The 20941-nt window shown below is 40.5% G+C and overlaps 1 protein-coding gene across 1 annotated transcript; it reads left to right on the plus strand.

Annotated features, from left to right (window-relative positions):
* Positions 1-8167: 8167 nt before the first annotated feature.
* LOC143851781 (receptor kinase-like protein Xa21) lies at positions 8168-17749 on the plus strand. Its single transcript, XM_077361263.1, has 2 exons — positions 8168-10900; positions 17087-17749. Exons 1-2 carry the CDS (start codon positions 8212-8214, stop codon positions 17530-17532), a joined length of 3135 nt encoding a protein of 1044 aa, XP_077217378.1. The 5' UTR covers positions 8168-8211; the 3' UTR covers positions 17533-17749.
* Positions 17750-20941: the final 3192 nt, after the last annotated feature.

Consider the following 20941-nt stretch of genomic DNA (forward strand, 5'->3'; position numbering starts at 1 on the left):
CAAAAAGGCCAACATGCCCATGGACACAAAAGTACAATTTTGTCCTCACTACATCACTCAAAATAAAAATAAAATAAAGCTACCCAAAAAATACACTTTAAAATTTAACATACTGTACAGTTTTCTTTTGTTTCTCATTGGGGTAATCCTTTCCATGGAATGCCTACATGTAGGGGTGTAAACGAGCCGAGCCGAGCCGAGCTTGGCCAAGCTCGGCTCGGCTCGTTAAGCTCAAAAGCTCGGCTCGGCTCGGCCAGGCTCGCGAGCCTTACCGAGCTCGGGTTATATTGTGTTCACACCCCTCATCTTCCGTGGACAGCCCTACTAGTGTAATTTGACTACTTTTTTTACACTATGGGAGGTGGTCCTAGTAACAAATGGGGTTCCAAAAATGAAGTGACATATTTTGCCCCCCCCCTTTCACTCCCTGGACAACCCTTTAAATGTATAGATTAATATATTTTATATATATATATATATATATATATATATATATATATATATATATTTAAATATATTAAATTCTTAACGAGCCTTAACGAACCGAGCCGAGCCGAGCCTGGCCTAAATTGGGCTCGGCTCGTTAAGGATTCGAGCCGAGCTCGAGCGAGCCTCCGAGCCCGAGCCAAAATTGACACCCTTACCTACATGTGTGATATCTTTCGTGTATTTCTACAAAACAATTAGCAGTTTTCTTTTAATTTTGTATTGTAAGTTTGACTTAATGTGAGATTTTGTTTCTGTTGTCGTTAGTGCTATTACTAATTACTGTTGCATATTACTCATATCTATATTTCTCCTCTTACAGCATCCTTCTCAGAACTTAAAACTGATGAATGGATGTAACCATTCAAAAAATATTTTGGCTTTCTCATATTTTTATCTTAGCCTCCTCCATGTTGTGTTTTCTTGGACCCATGCAGTACCCACCACTGGTCCACTGGTGCACTTCAAGAAACACAGAAATGGCAAAGAAAGTAATAACTCAGAATCTAATTACAGCAAAGAAAGGAGATTTGAGCTTTGGGACAAAGAAAAAGAATATTTTTATGAAAAGTGTGTTCCATAATTTCGTCACAACCAAGAAGCTTACTTTTGTTAATATACATTGGCGTAATTTCTCTTAATAATTATAATGCACTTACTCGTGGTATTAGCATCATGTAAGCTTCCTCTTGTTTGAGATTTTTTTTTTTCCTTTTTGTACTTATGAACATATTTTAATTGGTCCATTGAATATTGTTTCATTTTATTTGATTGGAAAAAAAAAAACCCGTACAGGTGTGGCTCTTTTGCTTAAAGTCATGGGAATGCTCCACATTAACGTGAGTTCGAATTCCCTAGGCTTACCCGATGCGCGTGGTTTTGGAGTGATTTTGGAGTGATTGCGCGCATCCGTAGGGGATAGTCCCGCCCTAAAAATTGGGGTGGTGGTCTCGCCCTAAAAATTGGGATGGTGATACCCTATGTCATCGAACAAGAAATCTACCATTGTGTAAGGCACACCAAAGGTATAGTGATTGGCTTTTGAAAAAAAAAATGTGAAGATAAAAAATTGTGTAGGCACATCAATGGCTTTGCTAACCTATGAGTAAGGGAAAAACTCCTCGACACAGTGTATCCCCTCCACTTGTGGATGATGCAACAGTTTCCCTATCCTTCAGTTAGATATGAACTCAAAAACTAAAGCCCTGATGTTATTGGCTTAAAAATCAACAGTTGAGCAGGACAATAAGATGTTGACAAGATTCCAATGGCAAATATTTCTCAATTATTTAGATTCAAAACTAAAGAACCACATTGAAGGTTAGGTGACTTCACTGGAATCATTGTTTTGACAAGAGGATTAATAATTCCCTTATACACTGAACCATTACTTTGGACACCGATTCCAATTCCTGTTGCCGGCTATCAAAACACAGCCAAAGGGATTGTTCTCCTGGGCATTAGCAAGATGGGGTTTATTTTATCCTTGAATAGCATGCTATCTAGCGTTTGCTATACAAGTAGGGCAACCAATCCCAAAGATTTATTCAATATAGAATTATCCAAGCAGGATGGCTAATCTTTAGAAAAAACCATCCAATGATATCTATCCCCGTGGAGAACATGCCAAAAATTTGGTCAAAACATAATAAATGAGATATTCATGCAGTTGCTGTGAATCTCACACGAACACCCTGAGCAAACAAGTAAATCCAGGATGAAATTAATGAAGTAGATGGAAGTTGAGGGTCCAAATAAACTTTGTCCTCTGGCAAACCTTATCTCTGTGATAAAGTCAAGTTGACATGTCGTAATGCCATCCGATGTCTTCTATTACCATTAAAGATGAGAGTGACACCAATCTGCATAGTCCACAGATGCCCAGAGGCCAGAACAGAGGGTCACTTGATGAACTTTGGGATGTGGATTTTCTTTTTCCATGGAAAATGAGTTTTCCAACATTTGCTAACTCAAATTTGATGGAAAATTTTTCCAAAATCCGCAATTTTTTTTTCTATTTTATAGACAATTGCGAACTTGCTAGACCCCTGAATCCCTTTTCCCTTTGAGAACATTTTCCACCGAAAATAAAATTTCACCAATTTTTTTTTTTTTTTTTTGTTTACCTTCCAAACCAGCCCATTCGTTGGCAACCCATTTAGGGGGTTCATTGAACTGTGCTCAAAACATTCATTTGTAAACCTCTTTGGTGTTTAGGAAGAAATATGATGTTAGGATCATGGTTTAAAATTTCGACCGAAATCCGGATTTCGGTGGGACCGAAACCGGTATTTGGCGAAATTAAATATTTCGCCATTTACCAAATTTCGGAATTTCGGTAATTTCGGTCCGAAATCTAATTTCAAGAAAATGCATTTTTTATTTTTTATTTTTAAAAAAGGTTACAAAATTTCGGTCCAAAATTTAAAATTTCTGTCCGGAATTTCGAACCGGAGTACCAAATTTCGACGGAAATTTCAGAATTTCGGTCGAAATTTCAGTTTCCGAATGTCTGAAACCGGTTACAGAAATCGAAATTTTAAACCATGGTTAGGAATAACAAAAGAGAGGTACTAACTGCTATATCAAAACCGTGCAACACACCATATGTGAAAGCACTTCTGAAAAATAACGTGGAAAAACCAACTTCTATTCACACGTCTACTTTTTATATATAGTTACAATATATAAAGAAGAAGTAGTTTCGTCAGTTAACTCTAACCTAGCTATCCTATGCTTCTCGAGCTCCTCGTAGCTATCCTAGATAAAGAGAAATCATCTAAATATCCTAGATAGATAACAAGTCTTTTAACCTAAGCTACTAGAAGTCCAACATAATCACAACTCCTTAATAGCTATCCACAACGGTTCCGGAAAACCTAATTAAAAAAAAAAAAAAAAAAACTCTCAAAGAGAGTTGGTGGTGACACGTTCACAATTCTCCCCCTCAACACCGACTCGCCAAACTACTCACACCCATTATGAATCAACCCCGTCGGCCCGACCCCTTCGACACCGTGCATGAATCAGTGTGACTCTAGCACTCCCCTTCATCGGTAACTCTTCACTAGTCACACTAAGTTCCTTCCGAGAAAATTTTCGCGATCTATCAATTCGCCACTCCTTGACGTCTTTTGTATCATCAAAATATGCTGAATCCTCCACCTTACAAAAACACGCCAAATTTGTGTACTTTGGATTCGCCTTTGGAATACGCGTCGATCTCCATGGCTTAGATGCACTAAACTCACGCTCCTCAAAATCTTCAAGTTGCGATGGTCGCAACTCTTCTGGTGAAGCTGGAACATCTTTTTCACGCGATGGACTTTTTCCAGTCCTCCATGGACTAGAGCTCTTGCTCGTCGAACTGCCATTTTGTGGGGTTGCAGTCGAACTTTGACGCGACGCCTCCTGTTCTGACTCTAACACATCTCCATTCATCTGTGAGAGATCAACCGTGCTTTTCACCCTTTGGATCGAATCCGGAGTTGCTACACCATAATTTTCCTATGGTAGCACAATCGAATCCAATCTCTCTTTCAAACTACCAATCAAATCTGTTGAGTCCGGCATTGCGATGTTTTCCATGGACCACCAAGATGACGTTTCATTGAACACCACATCTCTTGACACATAGACCCTTTTCGTACATGGATCCAAGCATCTCCACCCTTTCCTTTGTTCATCATAACCAATGAACATAGCTCGAACCGCCGTTTTCTCTATCTTTGTCCTCATTTGCTTTGGTACAAGCATATAGCAAACACAACCAAACACTTTAAAGTGTCTAACTGACAGCCTTTTTTTCCGGTGAGCTTTTGGTAAGGCGACTCATAACCAAGTCGGTGTTGCGGAAGACGATTAGGTACATATACGGCCGCGCGTATACACTCCACCCAACGTTGAGGACGACCATTCCTCCCATGTAACATACTCCGACACGTCTCAACTAAGTGCCTGTTCTTCCTTTCTGCAACTCCGTTCTACTGTGGAGTTCCATGACAAGTAAATTGCCTTTTAATTTTGTGATCCCTCAAATAGGTGGAAAGAATCTGAGAAGTGTATTCTCCACCATTATTGGTTCTCAAACAACTGATCTTAAATCCCGTTTCAGCTTCTACACGTGCACAAAAATATTTGATCTTTTCAAAGACTTCAGATTTCTCCTGTAGAAAATACACCCACACGTATCTCGAAAAATCATCAACGAATATAAGAAAATAATGGTTTCCACTTACATATTTCTGCTTCATTGGACCGCACACATCAGAGTGAACCAACTCCATTGGTCGTTTTGAGAGAAACTCTGATCGAGGAAAAGGTTGACGATGTGCTTTTCCAAACGGACATCCAGCACAAACCGTATCTCCGCCATTCTCGAGAAGTGGTAAACCTCTGACAAGGTTTCGTTTCGCCATAATTTTTAACTTGTCATATGCGACATGAGCAAAGCACGCATGCCACAACTCTGGAGTTTCATTACAGCGAGCTTTATCAACATATGATGTTCCTGGTGATAATACATACATCGTCTCCATACGTTTCCCATGCATGATCGGATTGCCAGAAACATCCACTTTCTCGAACACCTTTACATCATCAGGTCCAAATAGCACATATCTGCCCGCTGATGTGATCTGCGCTACCGACACTATATTCTTCGCCATACCCTGTACGTGATATACATCTTTGAGGATGTTATTTCCCTCACCACACCGTGAGCCAACCGTCATATTATGGACAGAATTATCCGCCGTGACAACCGCATGATTTCCATCATATTTTCGCAACCACAAACTTATTTCGATTTTTCGTCATGTGGTGCGAACATCCAGAATCAATCAATCAATCGTTCTCATAATCAATAGTCTTCCTTCTCAAAGAACTTGTTGCACACACTTGACTTTTCATAATAGGGGATTCTGTAACATCCAGTGCAAAAGAAGTCTCCCCCTCAAAGTCAAGTTCCGTAGCAGTCTCTTCTACTGCCACATCACAAGCAAAAGAAGCTTGCATATCCCATTCACCATCCTTATCATCCTCCTTCTCTTTGGATTCGACGATAAAATTCCCAGTATTGGTCTCAATCCTAGCCCGACAATTTCTTCTAATATGACCAGCTTGCCACATCCATAACAATAAAAATCACATTTTTCTTGTGATTTTTCATTATTATTAGCCCGATTAGCTTTCTTATCGCCATCCTTTCGCTTCTTATTTTTCTGCCACTTCCGCTTGCTATTCACCGCAAGCGCTTCCTCACTTTCTTTCACAGACAATCCGGTCATCTGCCTTGCCAACATCTCTTGATTAATCAAGAGATACTCCAACTCTAGGAGAGAGAGTTGCGTTGACCAACCACGAATAGCAGTAATAAAACCGCTAAACTCAAGCCTCAAACCACGGATAATCAACGTCGATATCACCTCGAAGCAACCAAAGAACAAACCGGTATTCCCACTTCGATATCCCCTCGAAGCAAACTCAAGAACAAACCTGTCACGCCCCGACCCCACTGTGTAGATATTGTCTGATTCTGGGTCATCTACCCTCCCCTGTTTTGTTTTCCAGCAACACTAACCGTGCCCGACCCACTCCACGGGGCCCGCCCGCATCTACAAAGGGAAGGGGAAATCCACATATATAGCCCAGTAGCTTTTCCTCCCTTTCCGATATGGGATCTTTCAATCCACCCTCCTTAGAGCCCAGCGTCCTTGCTGGCACACTGTACTGGATGGGAGGTCCCGCTCTGATACCATTATATCACGTCCCGACCTCACTGTGTAGATATTGTCAGGTTCTGGGTCATCTACCCTCCTCGGTTTTGTTTTCCAGCAGTACTAACCGTGCACGACCCACTCCGCAGGACTCGCCCCTTGGAGATGCTGCAAACACGTCTACATAGGGAGAGGAGAAATCCACATATATATATATATATATATATATATATATATATAGCCCAGTAACTTTTCCTCCCTTTCCGCTGTGGGATCTATCAATCCACCCCCCCTTAGGGCCCAGCTTCCTCGCTGGTACACCGTTCTGGATGGGAGGTCCCGCTCTGATACCATTATGTCATGCCCCGGCCCCGCTGTGTAGATATCGTCCGGTTCTGGGTCCAACCCTCCCCGATTTTGTTTTTCTGCAGAAAACACGTCTACATAGGGAGAGGAGAAATCCACATATATAGCCCAGTAACTTTTCCTCCATTTCCGATGTCGGATCTCATAATCCACCCCCCTTAGGGCCCAGCGTCCTCGCCGGCATACCGTACTAGAGGAGATACGGCACTGATACCATATTTGTAACGCCAATGCCACCATGTAGATATTGTCCGGTTCTAGGCCGCAGCCCTCCTCGGTTTTGTTTTTCCACAGAAAACGCGTCTAGAAAGGGAAGAGGAAATCCACATATATAGCCCAGTAACTTTTCCTCCCTTTCCGATGTGGGATCTTTTAAAATCAGTATTCCGATCGAACACCTGCTCTGATACCACTTGTAAACCTTCTTTGGTGTTTAGGAAGAAATATGATGTTAGGATTAACAAAAGAGAGGTACTAACTGCTATATAAAAACCATGCAACACACCATATGTAAAGCAGTAAAGCACTGAAAGCACTTCTGAAAAATAACGTGGAAAAACCAACTTCTATTCACACATCTACTTTTTATATATAGTTACAATCAAGGTTTAAAATTTCGGTTTCGGTAACCGTTTCAGACCTCACCAAAAGCCGAAATTTGGTAATTTGGTTCCAAATTCCAGACCCAAATTTCGAAATTTCAGCCGAAATTTTGTAACACTTTTTTTTTAATAAATAATTTCATTAAACCGAAATTACCGAAATCCGAAATAAAGGGCGAAAAATGGAATTTCGGAAAATTCTGGTTTTGGTCCCCACCGGTAACCGAAATTTCGGATTTCGGTCGAAATTTTAAACCAGGGTTACAATATATAAAGAAAAAGTAGTTTCGTCAGATAACTCCAACCTAGTTATCCTATGCTTCTCGAACTCCTTCTACCTATCCTAGATAAAGAGAAATCATCTAAATATCCTAGATAGGAGAAATTATATGGTGTAAGGGCTTACAGCAACAAGGCCGTACGGTGGAAGTACCACCTTGACATTTGATCCAACAGCAGCTCCTCAAAAAACTCAATAAGTGATCTGCTGTTGGATCAAATATCAAGGGCGGTACCCCTACCTTATTGTTGTAAACCCTGACACCATATAAAATCTCGATTAGATAGATAACAAGTCTTTTAACCTAAGCTACTAGTAGTCCAACATAATCACAACTCCCTAATAGCTATCCACAACGGTTCCGGAAAACCAAATTAAAAAAAAAAACAAAAACTCTCAAAGCGAGTCGGTGGTGACTCGTTCACTTCATTTTCCTAATAAAAGAATATGCCTAAATCCAACACAGTTTGTGCCTATTAGATTGTACTAAAAAACATATATTTGCCAAATAAAGGGTCAATTTTCACATTTAAACTCCCTCAGATTTTTCTTTCCTCAAGATCCTCCAATTTATGCATAACGACATATCACAAATATCAACACTTTTTGCCTTGGCTCACACGACAACTCAGGTGACAACTGATAGGGATTGAGGAACTGCATGTACATTTATTTCTATATATATGATTGAGGGGTAAAATGAAATGAAATTCTAAGTAAGAAACCGAGCATTCTCTCAGCAAGAAGAGCTCTAGCACAGATGGAGCTACCGTGTACCACCACTCTTTGTGTGTTTTGGTCATTTATTCTTTCTGCAAATCTCATATTTTGCACCACCACAACTGCCTCTGTACTAGGAAATGAAACTGATCGAATGGCTTTGCTGGCCTTCAAGGCTGATATAAAAAGCGATCCTCTTGGAGCCTTGAATTCATGGAATCATACTCTCCATTTCTGCGAGTGGGAAGGAGTCACATGCAGTCACATACATCAAAGGGTCACTGTATTGGACCTTAGTAAGCAGAAGTTGGAGGGCTCTCTGTCTCCCTTTATATCCAACCTCACCTTCCTTAGGGAAATTCACCTCCAAGAAAATAGCTTCAATAGTGAAATATCGCAAGAAATCGGTCGTCTATTCAGACTACGATTTCTTAATATGAGCCACAATAGCCTTGGAGGCCATATTCCAGTCAATCTCAGCCGTTGTTCGAACCTCTTAGTCATTGATTTGGAGTACAACCAACTGACAGGAAAAATTCCTGAAGAGCTCAGCACTCTGTCCAAGCTCCTCCGGTTGAATCTGAATACTAATGATATTACAGGACGAATCCCACCTTCGTTGGGGAACCTTTCATCTCTCACCCATCTTGTTCTAAGGAAAAATAATTTGGAAGGAAGCATCCCGGATGCCATCACCCGAATTGAGGGCTTGGAATATTTCCTTCTTTCTATAAATAAACTATCAGGTGCGGTTCCTCCCTCTCTTTATAACCTCTCATCTATTAAGGTAATTACCATGGCGGTTAACCAATTATATGGGAGCCTTCCCTCCAACATAGAACTCTTTCTTCCTAATCTCCAATCTATATTATTAGCAGACAATCAATTTACAAGACGCTTTCCAGAGTCAATATCCAATTCTTCACGGCTCAAAATACTTAATTTCACAATAAACGACTTTAGGGGACCGATGCCTTCAAATCTTGGAAGTCTAGAGTATTTGCAAGGACTTGAAATATGGGGTAATCAATTGGGCACTGGTACAGATGATGACTTGGGCTTTATCACTTCTTTGACCAATTGTAGTCATCTGACATGGTTGGTTGCGAGCCAAAATGGTTTTGGAGTACTGCCTAGATCAATAGTTAATCTCTCGACTGACCTTAGTATGCTCAGTTTAGGACAGAACCAAATTGTTGGAAGCATACCTAGTCAGATTGGTAATCTCTTCAACCTACAGCGATTGGGTTTGGGATACAACTACATCACAGGCACAATTCCTCATTCAATTGGTGAACTTTGTAGGTTGCTACAGTTATACTTGAGCATAAATATGTTGTCAGGGCAAATCCCATCCTCCATCGCCAATTTGACTCAATTAATCGTACTCTCGTTAGAACAAAACAACCTGCAAGGAAGCATACCTGCAAACCTTGGTAACTGCCAGAATCTTAAGCAGTTGATGCTTGCTCAAAATAACCTTAATGGAACGATACCAACGGAAGTTATCTGCCTTTCTTCTTTACCAGAATTACCCAACCCATCTCAAAATTCCTTTCCTGGATACCTCCCTTGGGAAAAGGGTGATATTCACATTTTAGGGATACTGGATGTTTCTGAGAACAAATTGTCCGGTGAAATTCCAATTACTCTTGGAAAGTGTCAAACCTTGGCAGAACTTTATATGCAAGGGAACAAATTTGAAGGAACTATTCCTCCATTTTTGAGTTCCTTAACTGCTATTGAAGTTCTTGATCTTTCAAACAATAACTTTTCAGGGAACATTCCAAATTATCTACAGGGGTTTCTGTTTTTAAAATATCTTAACTTGTCTTTGAATAATCTTGAAGGTGAAGTACCAAAACAAGGTATCTTTAGCCATGCAAGTTTTTTTTCAGTCATCGGAAATGGCAATCTTTGTGGTGGTATCCCAGAATTAAAATTACCTGCATGCCCCATCCTAGCTAATGAGAAACAAGAAAAATCTCTTGTTTCTAGAGTTATCATCCCAATAATGAGTTCAGCGTTATGTTTGATTTTCTTCTTGTGTTCCATTTCCGCTCTTTATTGGATAAGAAATTCAAGGAAGAAACCATCTCCCACATCTTCTATGGAGGGTCGGCATTTGAAGGTTTCTTATGCAGAGCTCTTTGAAGCAACTGATGGGTTCTCTTTAGCCAATTTGAAAGGTGCAGGAAGCTGCGGATCAGTGTATAAGGGAATTCTTGGGCCCGATGAGAATGTTGTTGCTGTGAAGGTCTTCAACCTTCAATTACGTAGATCTTCCAAGAGTTTCATGGCCGAATGTGAAGCATTAAGAAACATTCGTCATCGAAATCTTGTCAAGATCATAACTTGTTGTTCAAGTAAGGATTTTAGAGGAAATGATTTCAAAGCTCTCGTGTTTGAGTTCATGAAGAATGGGAGTCTAGAGAAGTGGTTGCATCCAAACATGAATAGACAACGTCGATTGAACCGCTTAAATCTCACTAGGAGACTAAACATAGCAATTGGCGTGGCTTCTGCGTTCGATTATCTTCACCATTATTGTCATATGCCAATTGCTCACTGTGATCTGAAGCCAGGCAACATTCTTCTTGATGAAGACATGAATGCCCACGTGGGTGATTTTGGGTTAGCCAGATTCCATTCAAGGATCGTTCCCGAGTCCTCCAAAGAACAAAGTAGCACGATTGGATTAAAGGGAACCATTGGCTACATCGCTCCAGGTAATTGTTTTACTAATCCTTTTTCATGCCTTTCACTTTCAGATGACTGTGAAATATTTCACAATTTAAAATGGAAAGGGCGATGATATTTTCACCCCCGAAGTACGCATTCGCCCCGCTTATAATGTGAACAGTGGGCAACTTTAACGCTTTTTGACGTCAAATTATGTTAAAGGGGGGCGAATGTGTACTGCAGGGGGTGAAAATATCATCGCCCAGTGGAAAATATTCCTAAATGTTTTTTATTTATTTTGAGTCCCATATTGATTATTGGACTCAAAATTTGTAAGTATTTGTGAGCATTTCAAATACTTACAAAGTTTAGACTTGAAATAAATCTGGTAAGATAATTTTTCAAAGAATCAAGGAAAAATTGTTAGAAAAATGAAAATTTTTGGTTAAATTGTCAAGTAAGGGTACTTTCTTTTTATTTATGAAATAGGTGCTGTCAGTGCTTTTAGAAAGCCCAAAGGACAAGAATACCCTTTCTTCTCTTTTTCCCTTTACCATTTTAGCTCCCTTCCCTATGCATTTTCACCTACCCTATCACCTTTTTAGCTCACTTCCCTAACGGTTCCGGGGTATAAAATGTGGTTCCCTAGTGGTTCCGGGGTATAAAATGTGGTTCCCTAGTGGTTCCGGGGTGTAAATGGGGTTCCCTAGTGGTTCCAAGGTGTAAATGGTGGTTCAATAGTGGTTCTAGGGTATAAAATGTGGTTCCCTAGTGGTTCTGAGGTATAAAATGTGGTTCCCTAGTATAAAATGTGGTTCCCAAGTGGTTCTGGGGTACAAATTGTGGTTCCCTAGTGGTTCCGAGGTATAAAATGTGGTTCCCTAGTGGTTCTGTGGTAGAAAATGTGGTTCCGTAGTAGTTCCAGGGTATAAAATGTGGTTCCGTAGTGGTTCTGGGGTATAAAATGTGGTTTCGTAGTGGTTCCGGGGTATAAAATGTGGTTCCCTAGTGGTTCCGGGGAATAAAATGTGGTTCCCTAGTGGTTCCGAGGTATAAAATGTGATTCCCTGGTGGTTCCGGGGTGTAAATGGGGTTCCCTAGTGGTTCTGAGGTATAAATGGTGCTTCCATAGTGGTTCTAGGGTATTAAATGTGGTTCCCTAGTGGTTCCGAGGTATAAAATGTGGTTCCCAAGTGGTTCCGAGGTAGAAATTGTGGTTCCCTAGTGGTTCCGAGGTATAAAATGTGGTTCCCTAGTGGTTCTGTGGTAGAAAATGTGGTTCCGTAATGGTTCCGGGATATAAAATGTGGTTCCGTAGTGGTTCTGAGGTATAAAATGCGGTTCCGTAGTGGTTCCGGGGTATAAAATGTGGTTCCCTAGTGGTTCCGGAGAATAAAATGTGGTTCCCTAGTGGTTCCGAGGTATAAAATGTGATTCCCTGGTGGTTCCGGGGTGTAAATGGGGTTCCCTAGTGGTTCCGAGGTATAAATGGTGCTTCCATAGTGGTTCTAGGGTATAAAATGTGGTTCTCTAGTGGTTTTGAGGTATAAAATGTGGTTCCCTAGTATAAAATGTGGTTCCCAAGTGGTTACGGGGTAGAAATTGTGGTTCCCTAGTGGTTCCCTAGTGGTTCCGAGGTATAAAATGTGGTTTCCTAGTGATTCTGTGGTAGAAAATGTGGTTCTATAGTGGTTCAGGGGTAGAAAATGTGGTTCTGTAGTGGTTCCGGGATAGAAAATCTTGTTCCCTAGTGGTTTCGAGGTATAAAATGTGGTTCTGTAGTGGTTTCGGGGTAGAAAATCTGGTTCCCTAGTGGTTATGAGGTATAAAATGTGGTTCTGTAGTGGTTCTGGGGTATAAAATCTGGTTCCGTAGTGGTTCTGGGGTATAAAATGTGGTTCCCTAGTGGTTCCGGGGTATAAAATGTGGTTCCCTAGCTGTTCTGAGGTATAAAATGTGGTTCGCTAGTGGTTGCTATGTATAAAGTGTGGTTCCCTAGTGGTTCCGGGGTATAAAATGTGATTCCCTAATAGTTCCGGGGTATAAAATGTGGTTCCCTAGTGGTTCCAAGGTATAAAATGTGGTTCCGTAGTGGTTCCGGGGTAGAAAATGTGGTTCCCTAGTAGTGTCGGGGTATAAAATGTGGTTCCCTAGTGGTTCCGGAGTATAAAATGTGGTTCCCTAGTGGTTCCGGAGTAGAAAATGTGGTTCTCTAGTGGTTTCAGGTTATAAAATGTGGTTCCTTAGTGGTTCTGAGGTATAAAATGTGGTTTCGTAGTGGTTCCGGGGTATAAAATGTGGTTCCGTAGTGGTTCCGGGGTAGAAAATGTGGTTCCCTAGTGTTTTCGGCGTATAAATTGTGGTTCCGTAATGGTTCCGGGGTATAAAATGTGGTTCCCTAATAGTTCCGGGGTATAAAATGTGGTTCCCTAGTGGTTCCGGGGTATAAAATGTGGTTCTGTAGTGGTTCCGGAGTATAGAATGTAGTTCCGTAGTGGTTCCAAGGTATAAAATGTGGTTCCTTAGTGGTTCTGAGGTATAAAATGTGGTTCCCTAGTGGTTCCGGGGTAGAAAATGTGGTTCCCTAGTGGTCTTGGAGTAGAAAATGTGGTTCCATAGTTGTTCCGGAGTAGAAAATGTGGTTCCCTAGTGGTTCTGAGGCATAAAATGTGGTTCGATAGTGGTTCGAGGGTATAAAATGTGGTTCCCTAGTGGTTCCGTGGTATAAAATGTGGTTCCATAATAGTTTCGAGTTATAAAATGTGGTTATGTAATGGTTTTGAGGTATAAAATGTGGTTCCATAGTGGTTCCGAGGTATAAAATGTGGTTCCCTAGTGGTTCCGGCGTATAAAATGTGGTTCTCTAGTGGTTCCAGGGTAGAAAATGTGGTTCCCTAGTGGTTCCGGGGTATAAAATGTGGTTCCCTATTGGTTCCGAGGTATAAAATTTGGTTCCCTAGTGGTTCCGGGGTAGAAAATGTGGTTCCCACGCCGGGCCCGTACGGGCCGGGTCGACCCGCGTGTCACCCAGATTTTTGCCGTATTTTTTAAGATGTTTTTGGGAAATGTTATCCGCACTATCGTATTTTGATGAGGACACTCCTCACTTTATTAAAAGTACGGTATGGCCCGCACCATAGGATGATCCAAACCGTTCATTAGATGGGCCACAGCCTAAATAGGTTGTGCCCCAAAAAGCCTTTCCGTAGGTTTATCCTAACCCTCTATCGATCGGAGGGTTAGGATAAACCTATGGAAATGATTTTTGGGACACAACCAATTTAGGCTGTGGCCCATCTAATTGACGCTTTGGATCATCCTATGGGGGGCCATACCGTACTTTTAATTAAATGAGGAGTGCCCTCATCAAAACACAGTAGTGTGGATAACATTTCCCTTTTTTTGTATGGAAATTTGCTAGCCACCTTTGCCGAGGCAACTTCTCGACTTGTGGCCCATCCTTTGATGCAAAGATTGGCAGAAGTAATATGGGTGCAAAGGTGGCTAGCAAAAGCATAATTGCAAAAAATAGTAATCATTACTTGCAAAAAAATAGTAATCATTACGGATTTGTGGCTGAAGTGCTAAGTTTTAAATGAAAAATTACGAAAAAATGGAAGCAACGTATTAAAAATTACGAAAAAAATACCAAAAGGATGCACTTACATATGACAATTACCGAACTATAAAGTTTGACTGTCTTCCGTCAAAAGTCCGAACGTTTATTCAAAAGTTCGACTCGGAAGTCCGAACAAACCTTCAGACTTCCGAATGGAACGCATATTTTGGTTATGTATACTGGCTTCCATTCGGAAGTCCGAAGTTTTGTTCGGACTTACGACGGAAGCCAATAGAATAGGGATAGTTCCAAATTTTTTTATTTTCAAATTGAGTAAAAATTCGAAGGATAATAGGGATATACATTGTGATCTTAGTGTCATGCAGGCAACTATAAATTGAAGCTTTATTTTGATGTTTTAGAATAAAAAAATGCAAAGAAAATGGATTACCAAACCCTGTTGTAAATGGCAACCTTCATGATTACCAAACCCTGTTCCAAGAGTCCAACTCTCTCTCTCTCTCTCTCTCTCTCTCTCTCTCTCTCTCTCTCTCTCTCTCTCTCTCTCTCTCTCTCTCATGATTACCAAACCCTGTTGTAAATGGCAACCTTCAAACCCTTCCATGGAGTTTTCCACGTTAGAAAAGTCTTGAGGAAGAAGAAGGTGGTAGGTGAGAAGGTAATAAGTGCATAGGGATAGGTGCAAAAAGGTGGAAAGAAAAAAGAGGTAGGAGGGGTATATTTGTCCTAAAAGCCATCTTCTTTCACTGACAGCCCCTATTTCACAAATAAAAAGAACGTACCCTTACTTGACAATTTAACCAAAACTTTGCATTTTTCTAACAATTTTTCCAAGAATCAATAAAGTTTTTTTGTAGGGAAATGTTATCAGCACTACTGTATTTTGATGAGGGCACTCCTCACTTTATTAAAAGTACGGTATGGCCCGCCCCATAGGATGATCCAAAAGGTCCATTAGATGGGCCACAGCCTAAATAGGTTGTGCCCCAAAAAATATTTTCATAGGTTGATCCTAACCCTCCGATCTATAGACGGTTAGGGTCAACCCTCTAACATTCAAATCGGAGGGTTAGGATCAACCTATGGAAATGATTTTTGGGGCACAACCTATTTAGGCTGTGGCCCATCTAATGGATGGTTTGGATCATCCTATGATGCGGGCTATACCATACTTTTAATAAAATGAGGAGTGCCCTCATCAAAATACAGTAGTGCTGATAACATTTCCCTTTTTGTATTGTTAAAGTAATTGAGAAATTTTGAAGAAACATTGAGAACACATAAGGAAAATTATCAAACACCTCCCTTGATTAAAATTTATTTTACAAAAATACACAAAAATTTGGGTTATTATTAAAAGGCATTGAGAACTTAATTTGCCCCCTAAATTTAGGGAAATGATAGATGCGCCCTTTTACATCACATGGGACACCCAACTGTAGTGTACGTGGCAATCAAATCCGTTGAATCCTTCTGATGTGAAGTACATCAGCCCCTCTGCAGTCATGATACACTGCTACTGGGTGAAGTTGATCCCTGCCCGCCGACAATACAATGGTAGGAGAAAAAAAAAGTAGTAGCATTTTTATTTTACCAAAAGGTTTTCCATTATTGGCTTCTATATTTTGGGTCTCTTCCTGAGGAGAGGGTATGAAAAGTTGGAGAAATTATATGGTGGCCTACCGTCAAGTCCCTTGTAGGTGGTACGATGGAAGTACCATCCTTGATATTTGATCCAACAACAGCCTCTTAAAATGTGGTCTGCTGTTGGTCGAATATCAAGGGCGGTATGTCAGTCTCTTCCTTGTGATGGTCCCTAGCAAATCCCTTAGTTGTGTTAATAATTTAGTCAAAATAAATCTAATTTTTTTCTCTTCCTTGTGATGGTCCCTAGCAAATCCCCTGTTTGCATTAATAATTTAGTCAAAATAAATCTAATTTTTCTAAAGCAAAATGTTAGAGTCTCTTCCTTCACCTCCTTTATGTTTCATCGTGATCAACGCCCCTCTCTAAATATTTTTAAGAGAAAAAACAAAAATAGAACAAACTAAAAGGATATGAATAATCTTGCAGCCCTTCACACACCGAAAACAAAATAGCCTCTGTAAGACTAAAAAGATAAAGATTAACTTGGGATGGGCCCTGCACATTTGAATTATGTGTTGTAACATTCCGCCTTAATTCAAGTTGTCTGGATGGCTATACTCCCATCATGTAACGGAATTTCTTTAATTTTTCTTCCGGCAATTCTTTTGTGAAAATATTCGCCAGTTGATCTTCAATATTGCAATGCTTTATATCCACTTTTTCTTTAGTTGTATAATGAAATGATAACAAATCTCAATATGCTTGGTCTTCCCTTGATGAACTGAATTCTTGGTCAGAGCAATGAAATTAAATTGCACTTCAGTGTAATGAAACCTTGTCCATCTAATAATTGATTGACAATAAATATTGGCTTTTGTTTTATTGAGCTGAATCGGTTCTGTTTAGTCTGAGTTTGCTCATTCTCCAGCTCTTTGCATGCTACCAAGATTTCTAAATATGAAGAGAACATACAATCAGTTGTCTTGAGGAAAATGTCCCATTTTTCTTTCCAAATTCAAATCTTCCTTTTTCATAACAGAAGTATAAGAGATGTGTGAAATTGCAGAATATGGGACAGGTGGTCGTGTGTCTATGGAAGGAGACGTTTATAGTTTTGGGATTCTTTTATTGGAGATATTCACTAGAAAGCGCCCCACAGATGATATGTTTAAGGATGGCCTAACCCTTCACAAATTTGTTAAGACGGCTTTGCTTGAACGGCAAATGGAGGTTGTTGACCCACTCCTTTTAAAAGATGAGGAAGAAAGAGCTACAAGTAGTGCTGGAAATGACGGAGATAAGATAAGTCGATTGCAGGAGTGTTTGATGTCTATATTGAGGATTGGAATTGTGTGTTCTGCAGAATCACCAAGAGAAAGAATGAAGATGGGAGATGTTGCAAAGGAAATGAATGCGATTAGAGACATATATCTTGCTGGTCAGATCCAAGGGGAGAGACGAAATAGGGTGTCACTGCTCGGTGAAGGTCCATCTTACCTCTCTGGTTATTGAGATAATTATTGAAACAAACTGTTTTTTATTAGTGTATAATTTTCTTTTGTTTTGTATTGGGGTGATTCTTTCCATGGAATGCCTACATGCATGACATCTTTCCTGTATTTCTGTAAAACAATTAGCAGTTTTATTTTTAAGTTTGTGTTGTTTGTGACTTAATATGAGATTATATTTCTATTGTGGTTAATGCTATTACACCTATCATTACAACATTCTTCTCAAATCTTAAAAATGATGAATGGATGTAACCATTCAAAAAATATTTTTGTTTTCTCAATTTTATCTTAGCCTCCTTGATCTTGATGCCGTGTCTTCTTGGACCCATCTGGTAGCCACCACCGGTGCACCTCAAGAAACACAGAGATGGCAAAGAAAGAAATAGTTCAGATTCTTAAGAACAAAAAGGATATTTGAGCTTTGGGAAAAAGGAAAAGAATATTTTTATGAAAAGTGTTTTCCATAACTTCGTCACACCCCAGAAGCTTACATTTTGTTAATATATATGTTGGTGATATTTCCCTCAATAATTATAATACACTTAATCATAGTATTTGCCCCAACTAGTTTGGGACAAAGGCGTAGTTGAGTTGAGTTGAGTTGAGTTGAGTATAGTATTTGCATCATGTTAGCTTCCTCTTGTTTGAGATTTTATTTCTTTTTTATTTTTACATGTGAACATTTTTTAATTGGTCCATTGAATATTATTTCATTTTATTTGATTGGCAAAATTAAAATAAGCTTCTACCATTATATGCAAGCTATACAAAATTATCATCAAGTTGAAAAACAAGCGTAACTAGTATAGCAATTGGCTTTTGAAAACAATCATGAAGGTAAAAAATTGCATAAGGCACATCAATGGTTTTGTTAACCTATGAGTAAGGGACAAACTCCGCGACACTGTGCATCCCATCCACTTGTGGATGACACAACAACTTCTCTTGATGAACTCAAAAACTAAAGCCCTGAGGTTATTGCCTTAAAAACAGTTGAGCAGGACAATAAGATATTTATAAGATTCCAATGTCAAATATTTCTCAATTATTTAGATTCAAAACTAAAATTGGAGGGTTGCGACCATCTGTAGACACCCCATTTTGACCAGACCCTAATTCCCAAAATCGAATAAATTCCCGAAAACCGAATAAAGTTCCGAAACCGAATCCCAAAAATTCCCGAAGAATCGAGTCCTAAAATGCAAAAGAGCCCGAAAATGCCCATTCGCATATCATTTTGAAATCTTTTGGAAGCCCAAGTGCCTCCCAAACCTCATTAGGTCTCCCTATTTAGTTACCTCAGTTTTGTTCATTTTTTGCAAGAAATTGAGAAAAATTACAAAATGCCCAAAACTTTGGTATTAACACCCCTTTATGTGAGTCCCGATGTTCATTTGCACACGAATTTGTTGTGAAAACAGTCCGCCTGCGGGGTTCGATGCTGGATCAGAGTGTAATTGATTCGGATCCGGGTGCCTTCGAGCCCCACACCGTTGGGACACCGGTTAATGATGGCCGTGGACCGGTACACTCAGGCCAAAGCTTGATCTGCGAGTAGGTGGGTAAGGAAGCACGCTCTACCCAATACAAGAAAGAAAGAAAGCATTGGCCCGATTCGGTCAAGTCTTTACGCTTAATATAGGTAGGGGGGGCTCCACTTGCATTTACTCAATAGGGCCTATGAGATAGAATTTCTTATTCCCCCCTAAGTCTCATCTTCCTCACCGACCGAAGCCGGTCGCGTACTATATAATAAGGGGGAGATAAGGAAGAATTTCGATTTCTATGAGGAAAAAGGAGTGGTTCATTCCGTTCCGTGTGGTGTGTTTGCTCTTGATCGGCCGATATATACTCAGGATGGAGCGATGGATCGATCAGTCATAGGCAATACACCTTTCTTTGGTAAGATCACTGAAGATGGTTAACTGTATCTTGTTACAAGATGGTTAACTGTATCTTGTTACAAAGTGAAGAAAAGACCATGCAAAAACCAAGCTTGGAGGTGTTAATTTCATTTTTCTAGCTAGACAAGGACAAGGGGTGTGGTATAGCGAGATAAAGAGTGCCAATATCAAAGCCCTATATATACAAAGAGAATAATACATTCGCCCCCTTTTATTTCTAGGGACAGCCCACCCCACTTTGCAAAGAGAGTGAGCAACACACTTGTAGGGGCTGTTCAAGGCAAGAATAGGGGCGCGAATTTATTCATTTCCCCTCTTAAGTGCGAAATGAATTAGGGCTTAAGGGAGCCGGATGGACAACCGCAAGAGGGGGAAAGAGGGGAGAGCAAGAAAAGGGGTTTTCTTCATTTTTTTTCTACCAACAGGGGAGCCCCATAGGCAGCTAATAAAATAAAATTAAAAAAAGGGAGAGGGAGAGGAGAGGCCACTTCCCCACCGACCATACCCATCTCTTCCCCAACTCTAACCCCATCCCACCTTCTTTTCCCACTTCCCATTTTTTCTTCCCTTTTCCATTGATTCCGGCAACCTTGCCGGAATCCGGCGAGCCCAAGACCATCACCACCGGCCACCATAACCCCCTCCATTGCCTCCACCATCACAATCTCCTTTACCACCACCATTTCTTCATCTCCGCCACCATCTCCATTGATTCCGGCAAACTTGCCGGAATCCGACCAAACCCAACCCCATCGGAATCCGACCAAACCAACCCAAACCCTCTTCCTCTTCCACCCTTCTCCAACCACCACCTCCAAAACCGAACCCATTTCCACCATTCCCTCTTCTTCACAGCCACCATTTTATAATCCAAACCCACCTTCTTCTTCATTCAAACCATCACCAAACCCTCTTTGCAATCCGACCACCCTAACACCATTACCTCTATTACCAGCCACCTTCACCTTGCTCTGTAATTTCAGCAACCCCACCACAACAACCATCAAAACCCACATTAGTCATCTCCATCACTAAGGACTCCGGCCACCTTTAAAGCTCGACCCCACCTTGCCGTCGACCCAAACCCATCTCAACTTCCATCTTCTCCGGCGGTCAAAATTCAGCCAAACCATCACCACCTCTAATTAACCTCAGCCACTATCATTCCCTCCTCTTAAAACCCATTCCATCGTCTCTACAGCCCTTCTTCCCAAGATCTCAAACCCACTTATTTTTACCCATTGGAACATATCTGAACCATTTTAAACCCTCTTAAGCCCAATTCTAATTATCTGCAACCCAAGCCTTGGCGTGAGATATTACATCTTCAGCAAATCATTTCTGGCAACTCCGCGGAATCCGGCAATTTCCGACCAGCAGCGCCATTTTCTTCGGCTACAATTCATTGGCCGCGGCTTTGGAATTCACCTCGAATAAAAAAAACTCTGTCAATATCTGTCAATAACCAAGGTGATTCCCTTCCTCCTGTTTTATTATTTGTGGATG

This window comes from Tasmannia lanceolata, unplaced genomic scaffold, assembly GCF_043159265.1.
Source record: "Tasmannia lanceolata isolate RefF3 unplaced genomic scaffold, GAP_Taslan_0.1 ptg000018l, whole genome shotgun sequence".
NCBI classification, from domain to species: Eukaryota; Viridiplantae; Streptophyta; class Magnoliopsida; order Canellales; family Winteraceae; genus Tasmannia; species Tasmannia lanceolata.

Coding starts and splice junctions, on each gene's coding strand:
- LOC143851781 (XM_077361263.1), top strand. CDS start 8,212: ATGGAGCTACCGTGTACCACCACTCTTTGTGTGTTTTGGTCATTTATT. Junction 10,901..17,086: donor CATTGGCTACATCGCTCCAG/GTAATTGTTTTA, acceptor GTGAAATTGCAG/AATATGGGACAGGTGGTCGT.